At 37.6% G+C, this 27,922-nt stretch overlaps 1 protein-coding gene across 6 annotated transcripts in view; it reads left to right on the top strand.

Annotated features, from left to right (window-relative positions):
* The window catches only part of LRRC36 (leucine rich repeat containing 36), a 57,865-nt gene that overhangs the window by 1,335 nt on the left and 28,608 nt on the right, over positions 1 to 27,922 (top strand). For 2 of the 6 annotated variants that reach the window (XM_032591355.1, XM_032591354.1), the window contains exons 1-3: positions 13,698 to 14,137; positions 17,671 to 17,759; positions 27,733 to 27,860. In XM_032591355.1, coding sequence (XP_032447246.1) covers positions 14,013 to 14,137; positions 17,671 to 17,759; positions 27,733 to 27,860 — 342 coding nt within the window. In that variant the 5' untranslated portion in view covers positions 13,698 to 14,012. Of the gene's footprint in view, positions 1 to 10,172; positions 10,301 to 13,052; positions 13,246 to 13,695; positions 14,138 to 17,670; positions 17,760 to 27,732; positions 27,861 to 27,922 lie in introns of those variants that run through there. The other 4 variants (XM_030298447.1, XM_032591352.1, XM_032591353.1 and 1 more) reach the window with 4 other exon arrangements.

Below are 27,922 nucleotides of genomic sequence, written 5' to 3'. Positions count from 1 at the left end.
CCTCTCCCTCTGCCCCTTCTCTGCTTGTGCTGTCTCTCTTTCAAAAAATTTTTTTATTATTTAAAATTTATAAAAATTAGGGCATGCTAGTAACAAACATTACATGAGTGAACAAAGAGGGTATTAATCTTTCCTTCCTCTGGAAATCCCTCCACCCCAGCCAAAGGTAACTGTTTGGTGTGTGTATAAATAGACTTATGCAGATATTTCAGGTTTGGCTTTTCTTTTCCAAACTACTTTGAACTCCCCTATTTTACAAGTTAGGTAAGAAAAGCTTTATTGGTTTGATATGCTTCTGTATTTTTCTTGCCTTTAAAAAAAAATATATTGATTCGGTTTTATTTGGTGGAGGGGCATGTACTTACATTCTCTAGCTAGAACAATATATGGCAGATTTTTTGTTATTTTGTTTTTGTTTGTTTCCTAGTTTTATTACAATCATTTGAATAACAGAATTGTGCTCATTCTGATAATTCAAACAATGCAAAAGTATCTAAAGTGAAAGAATATTATTCCCTCTCCCTCTTTCCATACCTTTTCCAATATTTATAGAAATGTATACATATAGGCATCTTTTTTTTTTTTTTAAGGAATAAGAGCATCTATATTCTTTGGAAATTTGCTTTTTTAAAAACCTATCAACAAAACAGACATTTTTCAATTAAATTAATGTGTTGGTATATGCATTATAAAATTATGTGAGAAATCGCAGTGGTCATCTTTGGAGAGAAAGGCTTTTACTTTTATTCTGTACTTTTCTGTACTGTTGGAATTTTCTGGCTACTCTTTCTTTTTAATGTCCAAAGGGATAATCTTGTGGTGCAGTTACAGATTGTGTTGTATGTTTGTTTTTTGGTATATTTCTCTGTCCTAAAAAAATTCCCATAAATGTTTAAGTTATCCTTTGTCATGCAGAAAGTTTCCATCTTAAGGTAATCAAGTTTATTTTTCCTTATGATTTGTGATTTTTGTGTCTTATTTTTGAAGTTTTTCCCTACACTGATGAATAAATTTTTTTCTAAAAATTCTGCAGCTTTGCTCTTCACATTAAGTCTAATCTACCTGGAATTTATTTTTATATATGAGGTGTGACTTGGTATAATTGTATTTTTTTAATACTGATAGCCAGTTTCTCTGGAACCTATTTATAGTATCTCTGCTGTATTCCAAGTTCCTTTGTAAACATGGGTCTATTTCTAGGCTCTCTGTTCTGTTCCACTGTTCTGTTTGTCTATTTCTACACCAATATCACCCTTTTGTAACTATCATGGCTTAGCAGTAGGTTTTGATTACACTTTACTTTCCTCTTTTCTCCTTCAAAGTCATGTAGGCTATTCTTGGTCCTTTATTCTCATTTAGAATTTTAGAATCAGCTTGTCAGTTTTCATGAAAACATTTTAAGCAGGGGTGTGTCCTGATCTAATACTTATTTTTAAAATATGACTCTCACCCATTAGAAGCCTGTTACAGTCATCCAGATAAGAGATAATGAATAGCTTGGACTGGGAGGATGACAGTGGAGATAAAAAGAAATGGACAGAGTCAAGGTGTATTTTGTGGGTAGACCGGACAGGATTTACAAAAAAAATTGAATATGGAACACAAGGAAAGGGAAGATTCAAAAGTAACACTTAGCCTTGGCTTAAGTTATTGCTACATGGATGATGGTGCTATTTAGAGAGATCTCTCTAGAGAGCAAAGACTATGGGAAAGATTGGTTTGGGGAAGGGGAATCAAGAGTGCTGTATTGGATATACAAGTCTGGATCTCAGAGGAGAGAAGTCGGGGTTAGAGATGTAAATTTGGGGAGACATTAGCAAATAAATAAGTGGTATTTAAAGCAATGGGACTGGATGAACTCACCTAACCAGAGAATATGGGTGGAGAACAGAAGAAGGTTTAAGACTCATTTTGGGGCATTTCAGTGTTTAGAGGTTGAATAGAGAGGGAAGAACATGGTGTCTTGGAATTTAAGAAATGATAGTGCACCAAGGAAGTAATAGCTGTGCCAAATGCTATTGACAAGCTAAGAAAGCAGAGAAGTATCTGTTAGATTTGGCAACATGGAATTCATTGGTCACTTTAAGGGGGTTTCTGGAGAATGGGGAGGAAGGCTAGCCTGGGTTGGTATGAACAGGGAATGATAGGGGTGCCTAAGTGGCTCAGTCAGTTGAGCGTCCAACTCTTGATTTAGGTTCAGGTTATGATCTGATTGAGCCCTGAGTTCATGGGATCGAGCCCTGAGTAGGGCTCTTCGCTGCTTGGGATTCTTTCTCTCCCTCTCTCTCTCTGCCCCTCCCCCTTTGTTCTCTTTGTCTCTCTCAAAATAAATAAGCTTTAAAAAAAAAAGGGAATGGGGGGCGCCTGGGTGGCGCAGTCGGTTAAGCGTCCGACTTCAGCCAGGTCACGATCTCGCGGTCCGTGAGTTTGAGCCCCGCGTCGGGCTCTGGGCTGATGGCTCGGAGCCTGTTTCCGATTCTGTGTCTCCCTCTCTCTCTGCCCCTCCCCCGTTCATGCTCTGTCTCTCTCTGTCCCAAAAATAAATAAACGTTGAAAAAAAAAATTTAAAAAAAAAAAAAAAAAAAGGGAATGGTATGTGAGGGAGAAGAGAGAGTGAAGGTAAGAACCTTTCCTGAGAAATTTGGTTATAAAAGAGGACACAAAAGTAGAATATTAGTTGAGGGATATGATGTGGGATCAAGAACAAGTTTTTTAAAGGCACAATATACTAGAACATATTTGTATGCTGCTAATAATTATTTGGTAAAGAGAGAAAATATATAATTATATACTTTTTTGGCTTTAAAAAATAATTCCATTAATTTATTATATAGGTAATATATTGTTTTAAGTTTATTCATTTTTGAGAGAGAGAGAGATGGGTAGGGGCAGAGAGAGAGAGAGAGAGAGAGAGAGAGAGAGAGAGAAAGAATCCCAAGAGAAAGAATCTGACGGTGCAGAGCCTGACTAGGGTTGTGATCCCACAAACCATGAGATCATGACCTGAGCCAAAATCAAGAGTTGGATGCTTAACTGACTGAGCCACACAGGCACCCCACCTCACTCCTATTTCTGCCCACCCCTAAGTCTGTCTTCTACGTGGATGATGAACAGACTGAACTTCTAAGACATAGACATGATTAAGAGCTCCTTTCTTTCTCTTTACTATTATCTTTTTCAGAATGTCCTGTAGTTGTAGTCATTTATATGTAATTTCTGACAACCAGTAATCTTTTAAAAAATTTTTTTGAAAAATTTTATTTATTTTTTTAAGCTTATTTATTATTTGAGAAACAGATCATGTGTGTTAGTGGGGGAGGGGCAGAGAGAGAGAGAGAGACAGAGACAGACAGAATTCCACTACCAATGTGGAGCCCAACGTGGGGCTCAAACCCACAAACCATGGGACCATAACCTGAGCCAAAATCAAAAGTCGGACACTCAACCAACTGATTAAAAGTCTTTTAATTGAGATAATTGACATATACCATTATAAACTAGTCACCTTTTTCAGAATGTTATATAGTTGGAATCATACAAGTAACCTTTTCAGACTGGCTTCTTTCACTTAGCAATATGTATTTAAGGTACTTTCATGTATTTACATGGCTCAATGGATAGCTCATTTCTTTTTATTGCTGAATAATATTCCACTGTGTGGAGGTACCATAGTTTGTTTATCCATTTACTTAATGAAGGACTTCTTGGTCACTTCTAAGTTTGGGCAGTTATAAATAAAGCTACTATAAACATTCAGGTTTATGGATTTAAGCCTCTATGTATAGGTGCTATAAACATAGAGGGGTCTGTGTGGACATAAACTTTCAAGTCACTTGAGCAAGTATCAAGGCACATGATTGCTAGATCATTGGGTAAGCTGTGTTTTGCTTTATCAGACACTGCCAAGCTATCTTCCAAAGTGGCTACACCTTTGCATTCCACCGGCAATGAATGAGAGTTCCTGTTAACACATACTATGGTCTGAATATTTGTGTGCCCCCTCTCCATTTGTATGTGGAAATCCTAATGCCTAATGTGATGATATTAAGAGGTGGGGCCTTTCAGAGGTAATTGGGCCATGAGGGCACAGCCTTTATAAAAGAAATTAATGACCTTATAAAAGAGGCCAGAGAGAAAGCTCCCTTTCCCCCTTCCACCATGTGAGGATACATGGCTAAGTAGGTAGTCTGCAACCTGGAAAAAGGCTTTCACCAGAACCCAACCATGCTGACACCCTGATCTTGGACTTTTAGACTCCAGAACTGTGAGAAATAAATGTTTGTTGTTTATAAGCCACTCTGTGGTATTTTGTTATAGCAGCCCAAACAGACAAAGACATCCCACATCCTCACCAACATTTGGCTGTCAGTGTTTTGGATTTGGGCCATTCTAATAAGTATATGGTTGTATCTCACTTTTAATTTGAAATTTCCTAATGACTTATAATGTTGAGTATATTTTTATATGTTTATTTGCCAGCTGAATATCTTCTCTGGTGAGGTTTCCAACTGTTTTGCCTATTTTTTAATTGAGTTTTTTGTTTCTTAATGTTGAGTTTTAAGAGTTCTTTGTATATTTTGGATATCAGTTCTTTTTCGATATGTGCTTTATATATATTTTCTCCCACTCTGTATCTTGTCTTTTCATTATCTTAACAGTGTGTCAGTGTCTTTTGAAGAGCACAGGTTTTAAATTTTAATGAAGTCCCATGTTTCTCTTTCATGGGTCATGCTTTTAGTGTTGCATTTAAAAACTTATTGCCAAACCCAAGCTCACCTAGATTTTCTTTTGTGTTATCTTTTAGAAGTTTTATAGTTTTGTGTTTTACATTTAGGTCCATTTTGAGTTAATTATTGTGAAAGTGTCTAGATTCTTCTCCCTCCCCCTCTTCTTCCACCTCCTCCTCCTCCTCCATCTGTAGATGTCCAGTTACACTAGTGTTCTAGCACCATTTGTTGAAAGAATATCCTTTTTCCACTGAATTGGCTTTACTCCTTTGTCAAAGATCAGTTGACTGTATATGTGTAGGTCTATTTCTGGACTCTGTTCTGTCCATCAGTCTATTTGTCTTTTTTGCTTTCTTCCAACTCCACACTGTCTTGATTATTATAGCTCTACAGTAAGATTCGAAGTCAGATAGTACCAGTCTTCTGACTGTTTTCCTCCCTCAATGTTGTATTGAGTGTTCTGAGTCTTGCTTTTATACATAAATCTTAGAATCAGTTTGTTGATATTTTCAAAATAACTTGCTGGAATATTATTCCTTTTTATGACTAATATTCCCTTGTATGGATACACATACACACACACATACACACACACATATGCACACCCCACGTTTTGTTTATCCATTCATCCATTAATAGACATTTGGGTTGTTTCCACCTTTTGGCTATTGTGAATAAAGCTGTTTTGAATATGGGTGTATACATACCTGTTAGAGTTCTTGCTTTCAGTTCTTTTGGATATATACCCAGAAATAGAATTGTTTTAGTGTTTTGGTTTTTTTTTGCTCTAATCTTCATTTTTGAAATGACCTTTTATTATTGTTTGAATTCTATCTTTATTTTCAAATTTTCCTTTTCTTTCCAATAATTGTTCTGAATTTTTCTATTTCTAATTTACATTTTTCAGCAGTTTTTAAAATTTTTGGTTTCAGAATTCCTTTACACTCTTAAAAATATGAATTTCAAAGGGCTTTTGTTAATGTGGAGTATATCTACTTATATTTACTATATTTAAAATTGAAACTGAGAAAAAATTTAAATATCTATTTATTAATTCCTTAAAAGATAACCATAACATATCCATTGCATTAACATTACATTATATTAACATAAATAATGTTTTTGAAAAATAACTATATTTTCCAAAAAAAATAGAGTGGCATTCTTTTATATTCCTACAAATACCTTTAATGTCTTTAAAAATTTTTTTTCTATGTTTATTTATTTTTGAGAGCAAGAGAGAAAGAGCATGAACAGGGTAGAGGCAGAGAGAGAGGGAGACACATGTCCAAAGCAGGCTCCAGGCTGTGAGCTGTCAGCACAGAGCCCGATGCGGGCTCTCAGACTGTGAGACCATGACCTGTGCTGAAGTCAGTCGCTTAACCAACTGAGCCACCCAGGCGCCCCATTATCTTTAATGTCTTTTTTTTCTTTTTAAATTTTTTTAAAATTTACATCCAAATTAGTTAGCATATAGTGAAACAATGATTTCAGGAGTAGATTCCTTAATGCCCTTTACCCATTTAGCCCATCCCCCCACCCACAACCCCTCCAGCAACCCTCAGTTTGTTCTCCATATTTATGAGTCTCTTCTGTTTTGTCCCGCTCCCTGTTTTTGTATTATTTTTGTTTCCCTTCCCTTATGTTCATCCGTTTTGTCTCTTAAAGTCTTCATATGAGTGAAGTCATATGATTTTTGTCTTTCTCTGACTAATTTCACTTAGCATAGTATGTTTAATGTCTTAATTGAAGACGTCTAGATTCTCATATCTCCTTTATTAAATCTGTTATGATATGTTGTTTTGGTTGAAATATGTGTACACATTTTATTATTTTATTTATTTATTTTTTAGAGACTTTTTTTTTAATGTTTTTTATTTTTTGAGAGAGCCAGAGACAGAATGCGAGTGGGTTGGGGCAGAGAGAGAGGGAGACACAGAATCGGAAACAGGCTCCAGGCTCTGAGCTGTCAGCACAGAGCCCAACGCAGGGCTCGAACTCAACAAGCTGCAAGATCATGTCCTGAGCCGAATTCGGACGCTCAACCGACTGAGCCACCCAGGCCCCCCCCCTTTTTTTTTGAAATATATGTACATATTTTAAGATTTTATTTTTAAGTAATCTCTGTACCCAGTGGGGGCTTGAACTCACAACTCTGAGATCAAGAGTTGCATGCTCCACTGACTGAACCAGCCAGGCATCCCTAGTTGAAATATATTTTTTTAAAATGATGCATCACACAGATAAGCAGTTGGAAAAGGGAAGAGTATTTTATAGCCTTTTCAAGAGATTGTGGATATTCTTCTTTTATATGACATGAAAACTGGACAAATGGTAGTTTCTTAAAGTTTAGTTGTATGTAGAGTCTGAAACCATTGTCAGTGTACTTTGTACTCTTGCATTAAAATTCATCGGTAACATCTTGCATTTAACTGGATCTTTTACCCATGCGTGATTTTGTGACATCATGCATTGGTCATTTGAAAGATATTAACTCAATGAGTTATGTAGATCTTCCCAATGCTGACAAATTTCATTCTGTATAACATTTAAAAATCATGTTTGTTAATGTCATCAATCTCATTAGAAAGATCTTTCAGTGTTGGGAAGCTGTCAAGTTCATAGTGGCAGATACAAATTTTCCAAAATTCCCATTTCTGCTTGAAAACTCAAATGTTATAATTGACAACAATTACTGTCACTTGTTTTCCTGAAGTAACAACCTCACTTTGTTTTCAAGAAAATGTCTGCCAAATAGTCAAGTCTGAATAACCATCATATATCAAGTTTTTATTTTTTTCAAATAAAAATGGTATTCCATAAAAAAGTAGCTAGTTAAGCTGGCATCTCAAAAATCACACAAATGTTTTCTCTCAGGGCATCCACCATACTTCAGTATGCAGCAGAAGTACTTCATGCATATTTCTAATTTAATCAGACAAATAAAAAGGACATGTACTCAAGATTCAAAAATTAATAAAGTTAACCATTTTTACTGCTTTTTAAAGGACATTCTTAAATGAAACTGGCTATTTTAAAAAGCCATGGTAAAGAACACAGTGACTGTGAGTGAAGTTTGATGCCACTGCCTTGAGTCATCCTAAGGCCCCAGTACTGTTTCCTTTTGCACCATGAGTGAAACAGTGGAAAAGCTAATTAATATTTTAATATTATTATGCAAATAATTAAAAAAATACTTTTGATTTTGTGGACCCCTGTGTATGTGTCAGGGAACTTGAGGGATCCACACTGTGAGGTTTGCTACATTTTGTTTTGGTATCTTTTAACTTGTTTCAAAATATTAAGTTACAATTTTCATTTGTGTTGTAGCTTTCTGGAGTGTTTTCATTCTTTAAGGATGTTATTCTTTTTTTTTCTTTTATTAACCTCATATAAAATTTGACTGTAATCTTTTTCTGTGGCTCTTTTAAGTAGTAAGTTTTCCTATACTTTTAGATAGTAAGGGTGGGCCAGAATAGCCTTTCCAGTTTCAGGGTTTTGGAGCTCCCTCTTCTGTTTTGTTCACAAAGTACTAAAAAATGGAGCTTTATGCTTCCTGTTATCTGCCATCTTTTCTTCTCTCCCAACTTGTATCTGGACCTTCTCTTTCCTTTGAACCTGTTGTCTCTGTCCCATTCAATGTGGATTCTACTCCCGCTCTACTTCTCTTTCTCCCTGATGTGGGTCTTGTCTTGAAAGGGATCTTCACTTTATTACTTTTCAGATTTTATATGGTCCAGACTGTTCTAACACCTTAAAACCTTATTTCAGTGCAGTCCTCTGGCACCTATCTACAAATTGGATCTTGCAATACCTCCTTCCGGCTTTGATTGGTATTGTATTTGGCCCACCACACTTGCCAGTGAGTTCCTATTGACAGTTTTGAGATTCTCCTCTTTTCAGTGCTGTTAGAAGTCTAGTTGACTTTCTTCCATACATATAAATATATTATATAAATATATATGTATATACTTTAAAACAGTTACACACATACGTTTCCCTCACTTAATGTCTTGGAGATCTTCCATATGATCATCTACAAATTGACCTCATTCTTTTTAATGACTGCATAACAATAATTAACACATATATAACAATGGTCATGTATCAGGTACTATTCTAAATTTTGTATATATATTCATTTAATTATTACTGTTCACACCTTATTAGTTAAGTACTGTTATTATCCCCATTTTGCAGATAAGGAAACTGAAGTACAGAGAGATGAAGTGACTTGTACAAGGCCACAGATCTAGTACTTTGTTCATTGTATCAGTGTACTGTTATTTAGGACATTAAGTTCTACGCTTTTTTAAAAAATTTTTAATGTTTATTTATTTTTGAGAGAGAGAGGGACAGAGCGCAAGCCGGGGAGAGGCAGAGAGAGGGAGACACAGAATCCAAAGCAGACTCCAGGCTCTGAGCTGTCAGCACAGAGCCAGACGTGGGGCTTGAACTCATGAGCTGTGAGATCATGACCTGAGCCAAAGTCAGACACTTAACTGACTGAGCCACCCAGGGGCCCCTAAGTTCTACTCTTCTGCTGATAAATTCTGTGATAGTTTCCTTTTTCTTCTTTCTTTCTTTTTTTAAAAACTATTCTAAAACCTCTCTGGAATTGATACCTATATGTGTAAATTATATATCCTAGTGAAAATTTTTGAGTATTATCTATAGGGCTAAATTCTAGCAGTAGGATTACTGAATTTCTTTTTAAATTTTGTTTTGAGAACTTTGGGAGACTTTTATTACATCCTTCAGGGTGAATAGAGAAACACAGGGGTTCTGTAAAACCAAGGTTTGATATCAATATATTAGGTGATAATGCTGCTTTTAAAAGGAAGATGAGGGGCGCCTGGGTGGCGCAGTCGGTTAAGCGTCCGACTTCAGCCAGGTCACGATCTCGCGGTCCGTGAGTTCGAGCCCCGCGTCGGGCTCTGGGCTGATGGCTCGGAGCCTGGAGCCTGTTTCCGATTCTGTGTCTCCCTCTCTCTCTGCCCCTCCCCCGTTCATGCTCTGTCTCTCTCTGTCCCAAAAATAAATAAACGTTGAAAAAAAAAAATTAAAAAAAAAAAAAAAAAGGAAGATGATCTTCTTTTTTTTTTTTTTAACGTTTATTTATTTTTGGGACAGAGAGAGACAGAGCATGAACGGGGGAGGGGCAGAGAGAGAGGGAGACACAGAATCGGAAACAGGCTCCAGGCTCCGAGCCATCAGCCCAGAGCCCGACGCGGGGCTCGAACTCACGGACCGCGAGATCGTGACCTGGCTGAAGTCGGACGCTTAACCGACTGCGCCACCCAGGCGCCCCAAGATGATCTTCTTAGAAGCTTTGAATGTAGGGCCTTTTACAAATGGGATATGGGAGGAAGCAAGGCCTATTTTCACTGACTGTTGTTTATATAAGCAGAGATCATAATATATCTACTGATGATCTCTTTTCAGAACTGGTGGAGTCTCTTTCATTGCAGGGATCTTATGCCGGAAAAATTCATTCCATTGGTGATGCCTTCAGAAATTTTAAAAACCTCCGATCCTTAGATTTATCAAGAAATTTGATCACTAGCCTGAAGGTAAGTTCTATATTCTATGACTAGTCAGTTCAGCCCTATCTATCTATCTATCTATCTATCTATCTATCTATCTATCACTGTTTGTTTTGATGGGAAGAAATAAGAGATAGGTAATACCAGCCTGGGGAATATAGCATCTTCCTTTTAAATGTTTCCAAACTAAATTTTATTATTTACTGTAAAATTCATTTGACTCTATTCTATATTTGAATTTTTTAGAATAAAATATTGGGGAAAATTTCTTTTGTACTTAGGGAAAATTATATTAAATGATCACAGCGTAAGGCAATAGTACAAATTTTTTATGTGTGTAAAAAAATTACAAGAAGGACTTGTGAAAATACAGATTCTTAGTTCTTACTCTGAGAGAGATTCTGAGTTAGTGGGTCTGGGGTGGGCTCAGGATATACCCGGGGATTCTGATGATGTGGGTACATGGAGTACGCATGGAGAAACACTGGTCTGTATTGTTACTGGATTGTTACTGGTTGTTAGTAAATAATTTTTTCACAGAGGAAGAGGAAATGGTGGTATTGAAAACAAAGAAAAATGTCTGGATCAGGGGATGGTAGAAGAGAGAGCAGGACAGGAAAGTAGGGTGAGAGCAGGCTTGAGCAGAGTGTGTGAGGATTAGCAAATACACTAAGAGCTCTACAAACATCAGTGTGCACACACAGAAATGGAAGTTCTGTTTTCTTAGTGGTAGACCCCCAGATGGTGTTTCTTCCACATGTTCCCATTTTACCCAGTTTTGTGCTGGTCTTGATTAAGCCCTTCTTTTCGAGACTCAAGGTGAAGGACTCAACGGATGCTATTCAGGATTAGTTAATGATCTCCTGGATTATTCCACCCATTTTGTGCTTTTTAGGGGATACTTGTTCAACAATACAAGCCAGACCCAATCTCAAGGTCTAAATGAAGGGTCCTAAAAGAGGAAGTCCAAGCAGGATTTCCAACTAGGATTCTAAAAATAGAAACTGCAAGTTAAACTAGGTCTTTAGACTATTTGGTAGCAGCCATTTGTATTTGGCCCATCAGTTTCAGAAAACATTAATTCAGAGTTGTTTAAGTCTCCTCTTTTCACATGTATGTATGTTAATTTTCAAGCTAAAAAATTGAATGAACATTGCCATTATTTGTTTTTATACTCACTTTCTTTCCGCTTCTGTAACTTGGACAAAAAGCTATTGCGAAGATTAATCAAATTAGCATGTGTACACTGCTTGGCATATAGGAAGCACTTGGTAAATGTTTTCTACATTCTTTTCATCTATGACTTATCTGCATATATTTATCTCTAGCAGTTCTGAATGGTTTTGCTTAATTTTCTCAGGGGATAAATGTTTTGTGGTTATTTCTAGTGTAACTTTGGGGAATACATGAATTCATGCAAACAGGAAAAGTGAGAGGAGGATAGAAGACATTTCCTTGCCATTTACACATTTAAATAGAATCCTAATGGTGTATTGCCTGGAAAGTGTGGCCAAAGTCACTGACAACTATTCCTAACCAGTGACCCTTTCACAATGTAGAAGTTAGTGGAATTGAAAAAAGCCAGAAATAAATGCATCAAAGTATAAACAGTGTTTTATTCAGAAATGCTTTGAGTTTTCTAAATTTTTTTTGCAACAAAAAATGGTAATTTTAAATGAGAGGAGGACAAAAAACATATTTTATAAATACATGATGGAAAATAATTTTACCATTCTGAAATAGCTCTTAATGACAGAGTTCCTTCTATAGTAAGCATTTTTACTACTAAAAGTATATGATTGTACATATATATATATATACATGTTTTGGATTACTGTCCTGAAATTTAGTGTTGGGCTAAAGCAGCTAACTAGCCAAATACATGAAAATTAATTGTTTTCAATAGATTTCAGCAAAGGAGGAAAATGTGACTTTTCTTCTCCAGTATCCCAGAGAAATGGAAGGGTAGGGTAATTCTGAAAGGAGAAACAAGGACAAGAAAGGTTCCAGACTGTTCCAGGAGGGAAGACTTAGAGATAGCATTGTTTTGTTTTCCATATAATCCCTTGACCCTAAACATGAGGCATTGAGATATAAGAACACAACAATACACACACACATTTAATTTTTTTTATTATGCCCTTCTCCTCCGGTGCTGTCTCTTTTGCCTATTTCCTTTCCTCCTGAAAATTGAGGTGCTTCTGGGGTCAGGTGAGTGGACGTGACAAAGGTGAGAGAAGGGCAAAAGTGACTCAGCCTAACTACCACTGGAAGGGAGAATTATCAGGGAGCAACAGAAGTAGAGAATTGACTGCAGATATTTCTATGTCAGACTTTGTAAGGAGGAAATGTATGATATCTATGAATTATTTAATATAGAGAACATCTAGTGCCCATGGGATACTTTGTTCTTATTCTCAGACATCTTACTTTTTTTCATAATGTTTATTTATTTTTGAAAGAGAGACAGAGCATGAGCAGGGGAGGGGCAGAGAGAGAGGGAGACACAGAACAGGCTCCAGGCTCTGAGCTGTGAGCACAGAGCCTGACGTGGGGCTCAAACTCACGAGCTGTGAGATCATGACCTCAGATGCTTAACCAACTGAGCCACCCAGGGACTCCTCGGGCATCTTAAATGGGAGTTTCAACCCTGCCTTTCTCATGGGTGACCCAGGTAACATGTTTAAGGATCGAAGTAATAGATATATTTCCATCTGTATCTATGAGATTCCTAGTCCTTACCAATGTGCAGTTTCATAATGTGGTCTTTTCCTTGCAGGGCATCCAGTATTTATGTTTACTCCAAGACCTGAATTTATATTATAACAACATTCCTTCATTAGTGGAGGTGTCCCGCCTACAGTCTTTACCCTTCCTCAAAGAACTAGATTTGAGACTCAATCCTGTTGTCAGGAAAGATACAGATTATAGGCTCTTTGCTGTGTACACGCTACAAACTCTGGAGAAACTGGGTGAGACCCTCCTCCCCTGTTCCTTGTCCCTGAATTTACATTAAACCAGCTGCCTCCTAACTTTTTGGGTGTTGGCCCAGAGTGTGCACTGGCAGGATATATTTGTTTATTAGTCAATATTTATGTAACTCTTTTGTGTTGGCAGGATGTATGGCAAGTCCTTTTTTTATTGAATGACAATCTATGATTTTTATCAGTTACTTCCAGCTTTAGTTTTCTTCAGTTGATGGTTTCACCACCACTTCCTCTCCAACAAAGAGTTTCCAGTTGAGATTTATTTTTCCAGGTGCCCCAAATTTGCAACTATATTAGCAATAGAAAATGAATATGACTCTCTGGGGCTTAGTTGGTAAGGAATAATAATTATTCTTTCAAATGAGGTAGTCCACATTTCTTTATAATTTTATTGTTGAAATTGAAATATACATTTCTTAATGATACAAACTTGGATTTCACATGCCCCTAGGAAAGTTATTATAGGGAAACTAAATAATGTCTGTCAGAAACAGTGTAACTTTTGACATTAGTATTAGGTCTTTTGGATTGTTTGCTGCGGTAAACTACTCTCCTGTAGGGGTAATTACACCTATGTGGCAGTTGTTGCTATGGCATCCCTGTGGTCTCCCTGAGTTACTACTTGCTCTAGTGACAACATAATAGCAGTATTTTGTGACCTGTCTCTAACAAAAGAATATGAGACTGATCTTTAGTTTTTACTCTGTGAATATGTTTTTCTGACTTACTGCTGTTTACTCCAAAAAAGAAACATGCTCAGACCACGCTTTTTGCCTCCAGATGACCGAGCAGTGCGAGCAAGTGAGAGAAAAGCTGCCAAGCTGCATTTTAGTCAGTTGGGCAACAGTGAAAATTTTCTTTTAGAGGTGGAAAAAAGGTAAGACAATCCTTTACAAAAAAAGTTTTAGTTTGGTTCTGGACATAGCAGTGAATTACTGCTTAATGTCTTCACTTTCCAGTAGAAATCTCCACAAGTTTTAAGAATCCTCAGATCAGGAATAAAAGTATCTATTCAATATATTGAGATTTATCTAGGACGAGAATCTGGCCCTCAGGGGGAGCATTTCTGCTTTGTTGAACCATTGCGTCTGCTTTGGATATGATTGTTGAAAATTCTCTAGAGCTGCTGTTCAAAGCTTATAGATAGGGATACCATGAAATGACTTATAAATGCTTACCAAATCTTTCTTGGAGTTATAAATCAGTACATGGTCTTTTCCTATTGAATTAGAAGGTTTACATTACCACAGAGATAAATTTGTTAGAAGGTAAGGGAACCATTTTTCTATAAAACTTTTCTACAAAAGTTTGTAAAAAACTTTTTCTACAAAAGTAAACAGACCTTGAAGCTCTACAGTATTGGAAAGGTAGGTTTTTCTACTTCTTGTTACTAAAATCTGAACAAAATAAGATACCATATCTTCTACAAAACCCATGCTCTTTATCTTAAAAAGGTAGCTTTATTTTTGAAAAACAGAAATCGATTACAATTTACACAATACAGAAAAATACAGTGTAAAAAGTAAAAGTCACCCCATAGTCTGCTACCAAGAGTTAACCTCTTGTAATGTTTGGTATACATCCTTATAGACATCTGTGTACCTACCTATAGACACATGTACATGTGTCTATTAGTATTGTTTTCTGATGATAAAAGTAGTGCATGCTTGCTATTGAGAACCTGGAAAGTGTAGAAAAACCACAAGAGGGGTACCTGGGTGGCTCAGTTGGTTAAGTGTCCAACTTTGGCTCAGGTAATGATACCACAGTTTGTGGGTTTGAGCCCAACATTGGGCTCTGCATTGGTGGTGCGGAGCCTGCTTGGGATTTCTCTCTCTTCCTCTCTCTGCACGTCCTTTACTTGTGCTCACTCTCTCTCTCAAAATAAATAAATAAACATTTAAAAACCACAAGAAATAGACAAGCAACTCATAATTTCACTACCCAGAAATAAACACTAATTATATTATGGTAAATATCCTCTTAATCTTAGGTATGTGTATGTGTGTGTGTGTGTGCTTATCTCCAATGTTACATGTTATATAATGGATATCTAAATACATATTAATAATAAAAATAATACATTATAATATTTATTTTAAAGTAATTTGCTTCCTATATGTACCATTTTTAGTTTGTTAAGATATCATGAACATATCTCCACAGCATTAAATATTGTTCCCAAAATGAGTTTTTCTTTATTTGTTTATTACCTTTCCCCGCCATGAGAACTAGGACTTTGCTTGTCTTGTTTATTGCAGTATCCCTAGTGCTTAGAATAGCCTGGCACATATAAGGTATTAAGAAACAATTTGTTGAATAGTGAATGAATGAAGTCAGTGTCTGTTGGTCTTGGATCCTTCTCTTTGCCTATCTCTGCTCTTATCCCTTATAAGTTTTTTTTCTTTTCTCTTTTAAGTTTATTTATTTTGAGAGAGAGAGAGAGAGAGTGAGAGCACAAGTGGGGGAGGGGCAGAGAGAGAGGGAGAGAGAATCCCAAGCAGGCTCCATGCTGTCAGTGCAGAGCCCAATATGGGGCTCAAACTCAAGAACCATGAGATCATGACCTGAGCCGAAACCAAGAGTTGGACGCTTAAACACGATTGAGCCAGCTAGGCACCCCTAACCCCTTATATGTTTATAACATAGCCCTCAGAGAGCATTTTTAGTTCCCTATATATTTTTTTAGTTCTCTATTTTTTTAAGTTAATTATTTTGAGATTTTTACATAGAGTAAAATTTATCCTGCTGTAGAAAGAAATGGAATGTTTCTAAAAAGTTATTTGTATATATATATATTATGACCTAATTCTTATTTTAATTCATTGGGGGTACCCTGTTTACTGTAGAAATACAGAGATGAATTAATGTGTAACTGAATACATTTTCTAGTAAGGCAGATAGTTAGCACTATCATATTTCTTTTTAGTTATCACATAGTGATTGCAAAACCAGAGGTAAAATGGTACTCAAGTGCCCAGTCCTAACATTAATATCTTAGCTCTCCAACCTTGGGTAAATATTTTTTTTAAGTTTGTTTGTTTGTTTGTTTGTTTATTTATAACCAAGTTAATTAACATGTAGAGTAATAATGATTTCAGGAATAGAGTTTAGTGATTCATCACTTACATACAACACCCAGTGCTCATCCCAACAAGTGCTCTCCTTAATGCCCATTGCCCATTTAGCCCATCCCCTCACCCAACACCCTGCCAACAACCCTCAATTTGTTCTCTGTATTTAAGAGTCTCTTATGGTTTGTCTCCCTCTCTGTTTTTATCTTATTTTTGCTTCCCTTCCCCTATGTTCATCTGTTTTGTTTGGGTAAAGATTTTTCTTTAAGTCTTTCTGAGTCCCAGTTCCTCCAACCTATAAAATGGAGATAATAGATAATAGGGGAGCTTTTATGATTAAATAAAATGGTGGGTGTAAAGTGCCTAGCTCATAGTCTAGGCTGTCTGTACTTCCCAATCTGTACTTACTGTAGTTATATTTTACTATACTACTTCAATCAAATGTAAAACTTGCCTTTCTTGTCTGTTTTTGTTTTTTTAAACTAATGGCTGTGGTTGTCCACACTGTAATTGTTGGCAGCAGAACCTTCCTTTCTGTGTCCTATGAGTTTTTTAATTCAAAAGAAAATATTCCCTTAATCATTCAGACCTAAGTTTGTGTCAAGAAAACGGTGTCTGAATGTTCTGGCTTTCATTCTTTAAAGGCTGAACTATAGTGTCCTCCTCTCTCACTATTTCCAGTAAAAATATTATGACCTTAAAAGTAGGGTTTAACTGGAGGTACCTGGGTGGCTCAGTCAGTTAAGTGTCTGACTTTGGCTCAGGTCATGATCTCACGGTTCATGAGTTCGAGCCCTGTGTCGGGCTCTGGGCTGACAGCTTAGAGCCTGGAGCCTGCTTCAGATTCTGTGTCTCCCTTTCCCTCTACCCCTTGTCCACTCACATTCTGTCTGTCTCTCTCTCAAAAATAAACACTAATTTTTTTTTTTAATTTTTTTTTTTTCAACGTTTATTTATTTTTGGGACAGAGAGAGACAGAGCATGAATGGGGGAGGGGCAGAGAGAGAGGGAGACACAGAATCGGAAACAGGCTCCAGGCTCCGAGCCATCAGCCCAGAGCCCGACGCGGGTCTCGAACTCACGGACCGCGAGATCGTGACCTGGCTGAAGTCGGACGCTTAACCGACTGCGCCACCCAGGCGCCCCTAAATTTTTTTTTAAAAAATAGGTTTTAACTGAAACACTTTGTGAAATTAATATTTTCTAGATCATTTGGGGAAAAAATCTGATCACCATGAATTAATGTTTTCTAAATAGCATTTAGTGGTGATCTCAGAAACCTTCTTTTGAGTTTTCTTTTAAATTGGGGTTTTAAATAAATTATTCTATGTGGCAGCTCTAGGGAGAAGACAATGAAAAACTGCATGACAGATGAGAGTTCTGCATCAAAAGTCAATGCTGATATTGATAACAGAGTTGAAACTGGTAAGTTTTGTCTCTGATCACAAAATGCTTAAGACATAAGTTATTTCAGTTTTTATGGGCAGTCTTGGGTAGGATGAGGACGAAATAGTTGAGAAATAACAGATTTGCAGTAAGCACAAGATTCACTGACTGTGCTTTTCCTCCCTTCTCTCACTGCCAGAAGGAGCCCTATTTATTGAGCAGGCATAAACCAGAACCTATTAAGTACAAGCTATAGTCAGAATTCAATTTCATTTATATCAGTTTACATTCAGTGCATTCTGAAAGTTGCATTGCCAGCCCCCATGACTCCTGAGCATTGCTTACGGTGATTGATTCATTGGCCAGAGACTGGTGACTCGTCTGCATCAATGTAGCTTAAAACCTGGACCTTCTGTGCTTCTCCACCTTGAACCTTTGCAACTGAAGAATCTCTTGTGTTTGTGTTATATTTCTGGTGAGTGTTGCCTGTAAGCACTATTGGTAGTGCAATATAATTTAAGTGGTTATACCACATTAATGGTTGTGGCACAGGCTAGGAGAAAGCTTTCCACAAGAGAATACATGCAGTGGACCTTTATGGATTAACCTAGCACTCATTAGATGACCTTTTACTTGAGAAAATTTTATTTTGTAGAGGCCTCTGTCCCCTTAAGGATATACCAAATTATTTACAACCTCTAAAAATTAATCCCTAAAATCCCAGCAATAACTGTAATAGATGGAGTATGTAGTTTAGACATTAAGAATTTCCAGTTTATAACATACTGTATTTTGTTTTCCTTACTGCTTATCTATCCTAGCTGACATTTATTGACAAGTAATTTTAACATAATTTCATAGTAAAATAAGCCATAGTGAAGTGTGATTTTTATTTTTCTTTCTCGGAAGCCTCATTGCACACATGCCATGGAGCATGGATTGCTTTATTTCATTTTATTATTTAATTTTTTTAATGTTTTTTTATTTTTTGAGAGAAAGATGCAGTGCAAGTGGGGGAGGGTCAGAGAGAGAGGTAGACACAGAATCTGAAACAGGCTCCAGGCTCTGAGCTGTCAGCACAGAGCTGGACGTGGGGCTCGAACTCATGAACTGTGAGATCATGACCTGAGCCGAAGTCGAATGTTTAACCTACTGAGGTACCCAGGCTCTCCCTTTATTTCATTTTAAATAGCATTTTTTTATATTTAAAGTTTGATGAAATTCTATTGTAATAATTGTGGAAAATACTGAAAAGCATGAAGAACAGCATTGTAATCATTTATTAGCCTGTCCTCTAGAGAGAATCCCAATGAATAAGTTGGTATACAACCTTCCTGTCTTTTTTCTAGGTAAAAACATTTATATATCAATTTCCAGAATGACAAAGATACACTGAAGTGTAATTTGACTGTCTCTTTGTATTAGCTGAATTAAACTTCATTTATGTTATATTACATCATTAGCACACATAAAAATTCACTCCATGAATTAAAATGTTTTAAAGTGCACAGTCTCCCCTGAGAAAAAACTGCTCTGCTAGACACAGGGCCCATTTCTAAAGGTTCTTGGAAGCTCCAGCTGTTGCCTGGATTTTTTTTTTTAATATAAAATTTATGTTGCTACTTTGAAACGTTAAACAGCTTTGCTTTCCACTGAAAATCATGTTTGTGCTAGACCCCTGGGGATTATTGCCTGTAAGCACTGTTGGTAATTCAATATGACTAAAGTGGTTATGCCATGCTAATCGTTGTGCCACAAGCTAGGAGAAAACTTTCTGGAGGACAGTTTCCACTAGCTCAGTTCCAAACAGTGCTTTCCCACCAATCATTTAGAATGGGCAGCAAAACTATTGTCTTAGATCTTCATCCTATTCTCCTAACCACATGATCTTTGACTCTTTCGAAGGTTCCTCTCTCTTTTCTCATAGCCCCAAAATAAACATACCTAGCCTATGTCTTTAGACCTCTTCTTTCTTTCTTTTTTACATTTATTTATTTTTGAGAGACAGAGCACAAGTGGGGGAGGGGCAGAGAGAGAATGAGACACAGAATCCAAAGCAGGCTCTGAGCTGTCAGCACAGAGCTCGATGCAGGGCTCCAACTCACCAACTGTGAGATCATGACCTGATCCGAAGTCAGATGCTAAACCAGCTGAGCCACCCAGGTGCCTCTAGGCTCTCTTCTTTCTTTATTTGCCCTTATTGATCTATTTGTAAAACTTGCTTTATTCCCTCCCTCTAGATGACTCTTAAATATATTGATCTCAGGTCACCTGGCTGGATCAGTCAGTAGAATGTGTGGCTCTTGATCTTGGGCTTTTAAGTTTGGGCCTCATGTTGGGTGTAGAGATTACTTAAAAATAAAATCTTAATATAGATAGATAGATCGATCTAACTTTGTATATACTTAGAATCTCCACTAGAAAACTTTCCAGTCCTTCAACCAAACATGTTAAAACACCAAATGAACCCCTTTCCTCCAGCCCTAAACAGTAGCTAGGGTTTCCTCAGTGTTACCACCACTTTCCTAGTACTCGGGCTTAGAACCATACTGAGATTTGATGCTGCTCCTTTCCTAAAGACCAGCTCAACATTTATACTCTATAGTATGATCCACAGTTGATGAGCCTTCCTTTTCCTTTCCTAATGGTCTCTTAATAGGCATGCGTAATAGCTATCATTTATTGAGTGTAAACTCTGGGCCAGGCTCTGTGCATTATCTCTTGTAATCCTCACAACATCCTTGAAGGTGGTTATAATTATCCTTATTTTACAGTTGAGGAAACTGAGACCCAAAAAGGTAAAATAACTTGTTCTAGTCGTACAGCAAGTGGCAGAGCTGGAATGCAAACTCTGGTCCATCTGTCGTCAAAGTCCTCTTAAGCATTACACCATGCTACCTCCTGGTCTCTTCCTTCAGTTCATTTTGTACTTTCCTGTCAGATTAATTTTCATAAAACTCAGCTGTGATAATTATACTTGCCTGCTCAAAAATTTACATGGCTCCTCTCACCTACTAAATTAAGACTCCTTAATTTGACATACAAGATTCCCTTAAACTATGACCACAGTTTATATCTTCAGCCTAACCTGAAACCTGTCTCCTGTTTCTGAACTACAGTTTCCAATTCTGCAATCACATCAAACCACTGTCTCCTCCTCGGATAGTTATTCTTTTCTCCCTCTTCTGCCCCTGAACTAATTCTGTCTTGATATGCTTTAATCAAAATCCTACCCTTTTTTAAGTGACCCAACTCAAAGTCCATTGTCTTTAGTGAAGTGTTTTTGATTCTTCAACCAAAAAAATTTTCGTGTTTTTGTAAATCCACATAATGCATATATATATCCTGGTATATATACTCTGGAAATAGAAAATGCAACCACTCCCTGAATCACTTGCAGCATCATTAGGAACATGAGACAAACACGAAAGACCTAAGTAACATAATCCCAGGTGATGCATATGAAAACATCAAGTGAATGGTAGAGATCAGTGTTCCTCAAACTCAGCGCTAAGGACTCAGTCCAGGGATACACTCAGAGGTCCACAGGCAGTGTGAGATCCCTTACTTTTGCGTTCTTGTTTGATGCAAAAAGCTGACTTTATTCACTGTGTATTCTCAGTGTATTCACTGTGTATTCACTGTGTATTCTCCCTTGCCTCCACACACACACAGCCTCCACCACTACCAACATCCTGAACCAGAGTGGTACTTTTGTTACAATTGCTGAGCCTATATTAACGTGTCATTATCACCCAAAGCCCATGGTTTACAATAGGGTTCATTCTTGGTGTTGTACATCTTACAGGTTTGACAAATATATAGTGATATGTAGCCACCATTTTAGTATCCTACAGCATAGTTTCACTGCCCTAATCTCTGCTTACCTAGGCATCCCTTCTTCCCCTCAAACCTCTGGCAACCATTGATCTTTTTACTATCTCCATAGTTTTGGTTTTTTTCCCAATTATTTTTATTGTGGCAAAATACATATAACATAAAATTTACCATCTTAACCATTTTTAAGTGTACAGTTCAGTGGTATTAAATACATTCATAATGTTGTGCAACCATTACCACCATCATCTCTGGAACTCTTTTCATCTTGTAAAACTGAAACTATATCTATTAAATGATAACTCTGTATTTCCCCCTCTCTGCAGTCCCTGGCAACCACCATTCTATTTTCTCTATGATTTTAACTGCTTTAAGTACCTCATATAAGTGGAATCATACAGTATTTGTCTTTTTGTGACTGGCTAATTTTGCTTAGCATAATGTCTTTAAGGCTCATCCATGTTATAGCATATGTCAGAATTTCCTTCCTTTTAAGAGTGAATAACATTCCACTGTTTGTATATATCACATTTTGCTTATCCATTCATCTGTTGATGGTCACTTGGATTGCTTCCATGTTTTAGCTATTGTGAATAATGCTGTTATGAACATGGGTACACAAATACCTCTTCAAGACCCTGCTTTCACTTCTTTGAGGATAGGCCCATAATTACTGCCTCATATGGTAATTTTATTTTATTTTATTTATTTATTTATTTTTTTAACATTTATTTATTTTTGGGACAGAGAGAGACAGAGCATGAATGGGGGAGGGGCAGAGAGAGAGGGAGACACAGAATCGGAAGCAGGCTCCAGGCTCTGAGCCATCAGCCCAGAGCCCGATGCGGGGCTGGAACTCACGGACCGCAAGATCGTGACCTGAGCTGAAGTCGGACGCTTAACCGACTGAGCCACCCAGGCGCCCCTATTTTTAATTTTTTCAGAAACTGCGATACTATTGTCCATATCATCTGTACCATTTTACGTTCCCACCATACAGTTGGACCAGCAATTCCAATTTCTCCACGTGCTTACCAACACGTGTTATTTTCTGTTTTTTGTTTGTTTGTTTGTTTGTTTGTTTAATAGTAGCCATGCTAGTGAGTATGAGGTAGTATCTGGTGGTTTTAATTTGAATTTCCCTAATGATTAGTGATGTTGGGAATCTTTTTTTTTGGGGGGGGCACAAGTGAGCGAGGGGCAGAGAGAGAGAAACGGGGCCGACCCAAAGCAGAGTTCATGCTCACCCAAAGCAGGGCTCAAGCTCACCCAATGTGAGACTCGAACTCACAAACTGTGAGATCATGACCTGAGCCGAAGTCAGATGCTTAACGACTGAGCCACCCAGGTGCTCTGTTGAGCATCTTTCACACGCTTATTGACCATTTGTATATCTTCTTTTGGCAAAATATCTGTTCAAGTCCAATGCCCACTTTTATTAATTTTTAATTTTTTTTGAATATTTATTTTTGAGAGAGAAAGAGACAGAGGGTGAATGGGAGGGGTGGGGCTACAGAGAGAGGGAAACACAGAAACTGAAGCAGGCTCCAGGCTCTGAGCTGTCAGCACAGAGCCAGATGCGGGGTTCAAACCCATGAACAGCAAGATCATGACCTGGGCCAAAGTGAGATACTCAACCAACTGAGCCACCCAGTTGTCCCTAATGCCCACTTTTAAGTTGTTTTTGTTGTTGTTGAGTTTTAGGAGTTCTCTATATATTCTGGATATTAATCCCTTATCATATATATGATTTGCAAATATTTTCTCCTATTCAGTGAATTTCCTTTTTACCATGTGGATATTGTTTTTAGATGCACAACATTTTAAATTTTCATGAAGTTCGATTTGTCTGTTTTTTTTCTTTTGTTGCTTTGCCTTTGGTGTCTCATCCAAAAAAATAATTGCCAAATCCAATGTCATGAAGCACTTGTCCTGTTTTCTTCTAAGAGTTTTATAGTTTTAGGTCTTACGTTTAGGTCTGATCCATTCTCAGTCAATTTTTATATGTGATCTTAGGTAAGAGTCCAACTTCATTCTTTTGCATGAGGGGTGGGACATGAGTAGTTGCTATTGCTACTGCTAAGAACTGAACTTGACTGAAGTTAACTTCAATTTAACTTCCATGTCTTCCCCTGGAAACTGAAAGCCTTCAATAGACTCCAGAATTCCAAAATAGTTACATCAGACAGATTCTGCCAATGTAATTGTTGCGCTTGCAGAAGACAGATGCAGAGTGTTGTTTACTCTGCTATCTTCCCTGTCTCCATAGTTTTGCCTTTTCCAGAACGGCATATAGTTGGAATCATTAAGTATGTAGCCTTTTCAGATTGGCTTCTTAGTATTATCAACTTAAGATTCCTTTATGTCTTTTCATGGCTTGATAGCTCCTTTCTTTCTAGTGCTGAATAATATTATGTTGTCTGGATATACCACAGTTTATCCATTCACCTACTGAAAGACATCTTGGTTGCTTCTAAGGTTTGGCAATTTTGAAAAAAGCTGTTATAAACATCCATGTGCAGTCTTTGTGTGGACATAAGTTTTCAATTCTTTTGATTAAATACCAAGTGTTTAGTTTGCAAGAAACTGCCAAACTGTCACCCATACAATCTGCTTTTTAAAGTATCTTTTTATATACTGAGCTTCTTAAATTGAAGTTTCTCAAACTGGATTCATATTCTCAGAGTTTATGAGAACATTGAATTTGAGAAACACTGATGTGGATGGACACATGCTATAGAAGCTCAGACTGCTAGGAGCAGAGGTGAAAAGGTTTTGTAGCAGATGTGGAAACAAAGTCATCAGCCCTTAAAGGCTGGTGAACCCTGGGATAGCCTAAGAAGAGGAGGAGGGCATCGTGGTTGGTGGGATTTGTGTGAACAGCTGTGTGAAAGTGGTAATGAGTATAGCAGGTCATAGAGACAATTGAATGACCATGTAGTTTGAGTAGAAAGTTTATGTTGGGTAAAAAGGTCAATTATTGAAGAACAATGAATGCCTTACTAAAGATAATATGTGTGCATATAGCACACATACTCTGTGAATTGAAAGGGGCCCTGCTCACTCTTTTAGCCATTTCCTTTTACCTGTAAGTAGAATTACATCTAAAACATACTGATCTAATGGGTATCTTATTTTGAAACAGCAAAGGGGCGCCTGGCTGCCTCAGTTGGTAGAGCATGTTATTCTTGGTCTTCTGGTTGTGAGTTCAAGCCCCATGTTGGGTACAGAGATTACTTAAAGTAAAGTAAAATCTTAAGGAAAATAGAATAGCAAGGAAAAATTCACCACAATCATCCTTGTACAAGAATGAAAGCAGCATTATCTATAATAGCCCAAAAGTCTGTCAGCTGATGAATGGATAAACAAAATATTGTATATGCATATAAGGCATATTATTCAGCTATAAAAAAGAATAAAGTACTGATACATGTACAGTATGTATCTTGAAAAAATCATGCTAAGTGATAGGAGCCAGACACAAAAGGCCAAATACTATGTTATTTCATTTATATGAAATGTCCAGAATAGGAAAATCCATAGAGACATAAAGTATATTGATGGTTGCCAAAGGCTGGGAAGGAGAAGAGAATTAAAAGTGATAGCTAACTGGGTTTCTTTTTGGATAATGAAATTAGATAGTGTTGTGGTTGACAACTTTGTGAATATACTAAAAACCACTGAATTGTATACTGTAAAGGGTTAATTATATGGTGTGTGAACGAAGTTAAAACAAAGATTCTCCTCTCCCCCAAAAAACTGACTCTAGGGGTGTCTGGGTGGCTCGGTTGAGCGTCCAACTTCAGCTCAGGTCATGGTCTCACGGTTGGTGCGTTCAAGCCCCACATTGACCTCTCTGCTGTCAGCACAGAGCTTGCTTCGGATCCTCTGTCTCCCTGTCTCTCTGCCCTTCCCCTGCTCGTGCTCTCTCTCTTTGTCTCTCTCAAAAATAAACATTAAAAAAAGTGATTCTATAACACTTGTTAATTGATTAGTATGTGAGATGGGTGAGAGTCAAAGAATTAGTTTCTATCTTGAGAGACTGGTTGAGTAGTAATCCCAATAGAGATGCAGTTTGGGGTGGAGGGTGGGGGAGCATCCATAAAAGTAGGCTTAGAAGTGAAGATAATGAGTTTGGTTTAGAAAATATCAACTTCTTATTTGTCTGGGAGGGAGGCACTCCTTGAACAAAGTTCAAGAACCTTAGGTCTGGACATCAAATCAGAGATCAGAATGGAGATTTAGATTTAGGGTCATCCAGATTTAAGTGATAAAGGGAAGGTCTGGTAGCATTCATCAAAGAGTTTGGACATTGGGAAATTTGCTTAAAGAGGTGCGTTGAAAGAAAAAGAACCTGTGAATCTGAAAAAGAATATAAGTACAGTAGAAGGAAACAGGATGGAGCAGGGTCTTGGACACCTGGGAAGTGTAAGTGTTGTTCCATAGGATAAGAGTAAGAGGAGGCCTGAACCCAAAGTCACAGCTTACTAACCATTCTCATTATCTACTAAGAATCAGGTTAAGATCAGTAATTTTTGCTTTACTTTTTTTTTTTTTCTGTGTTACTACTGCAGTAGGAGCCAAGGAGCACAAAATTTTAAGAGCTTATAAGTAATTCTGTCAAATACAATGGTAGAAGAGCATTTCATATTGAAGTAATAGGCTATTTCAATGCCATAAGGCAACTCAGAAGTAGGAAGTATTTGGGGCACCTGGGTGGCTCAGTCGGTTAAGCGTCATACTCTTGGTTTCAGCTTGGGTCATGATCTCATGCCATGTGGGTTCGAGCCCCACACTGGACTCCATGCTGACAGTATGGAGCCTGCTTAGGATTCTCTCTCTCCCTGTCTGTCTGCCCCTCTCCCTCTCTCGCTGCCCCTCTCCCTCTCTCTCTCTCAAAAATAAATTTTAAAAAATAAACTTAAAAAAAAAAAAAAGGAGTAGGAAGCATTTTAGAGCCCCAAATGAACTAAGGGGCCTGGATTTTCAAAAAGCTGACTTTATTCACTGTGTATTCTCAGTTGCCCTGGCTTACAGCAGCTTTCTGTTGCCAGAGCCTACAAATAAAAAACTAGCAGAAGAACACGTTGTTTGACTAAGGCTCAAGTTTTTGAAACTATCTTAATGCTTACATAATCCTGCTAGGGGGAAACACCTCCCCAAACAAGAAACTCTTATTTTCATTCAAGTTCCCCCCAGAAGACTCCAGATCCCAGAATTCTACAATTAATAAGTATTGATCAAGAGTGTGCAGGGGCGCCTGGGTGGCTCAGTCGGTTAAGTGTCCGACTTCAGCCAGGTCACGATCTCGCGGTCCGTGAGTTCGAGCCCCGCATCAGGCTCTGGGCTGATGGCTCAGAGCCTGGAGCCTGTTTCCGATTCTGTGTCTCCCTCTCTCTGTGCCCCTACCCCGTTCATGCTCTGTCTCTCTCTGTCCCAAAAATAAATTAAAAAAAAAAAAAAAAAACGTGGAAAAGAGTGTGCAAAAACTTCTGTACAAGTCTTCCAATCTAATAAAAATCCTAACTGGCTCTCTCTCTCTTTTTTTTTTTAATGTTTATTCATTTTGAGAGAGAGAGAGAGAGAGAGAGAGAGAGGCAGAGAGAGAAGGAGACACAGAATACGAAGCAGGCTCCAGGTTCCGAGCTGTCAGCACAGAGCCTGACGCGGGGCTCGAACTCATAAGCCATGAGATCATGACCTGAGCCGAAGTGCGACACTTAACCAACTGAGCCACCCAGGCGCCCCCCAACTGGCTCTTTTTGATAACAGCTTCTAGGGTGGCTAGGACTAGTATATAGTTTTGTTTATTTGTTTTTAAGATTTATTTTTAAGTAATCTCTACACCCAGTGTGGGGCTCGAACTCACAACCCCACGATCAAGAGTTGCACACTCCATGTTCCACCAACTGAGCCAACTTGACATACCCCATTACTTTGTTTTAACCTTACCTCAACCCTAAGAGATAGGTAGTCTAGATTTTATCATCACTGTTTTACAATGGAGAAAATCAGAGAGGTTAAGCAGTTTGCCCAAGTTTACATGGTTTCCAGGTGGTGGCACCAGAACTAACTCTCAATCTTGTGACTTGCCTTCCAGTAGTATCTTTCCATAAGACATATTGCCTTTGAAATCTGGTCAGTGCTTCATTGTATGCCTTTTCTTTTAACACAGACTCAAACAAAGGACTTTTTATTCCCTTCCCCAACCGGGAAATAAAGGATTCTCTAACGAGTACTTCTGCAACCCAGGGCAATGGTATAGCAGATCAGAAATTGGACACTTACTCACTGGGGACACAGGTAATGTATTCACTTTACTGCTGATTTATTGACTACTCAATGATTAATACCAATAATTCATT

The sequence above is a fragment of the Lynx canadensis genome, chromosome E2 (assembly GCF_007474595.2).
Source record: "Lynx canadensis isolate LIC74 chromosome E2, mLynCan4.pri.v2, whole genome shotgun sequence".
NCBI lineage: Eukaryota > Metazoa > Chordata > Mammalia > Carnivora > Felidae > Lynx > Lynx canadensis.
Note: the sequence above shows the minus strand (reverse complement) of the source record. Positions and strands in the feature narration are given on the sequence as shown.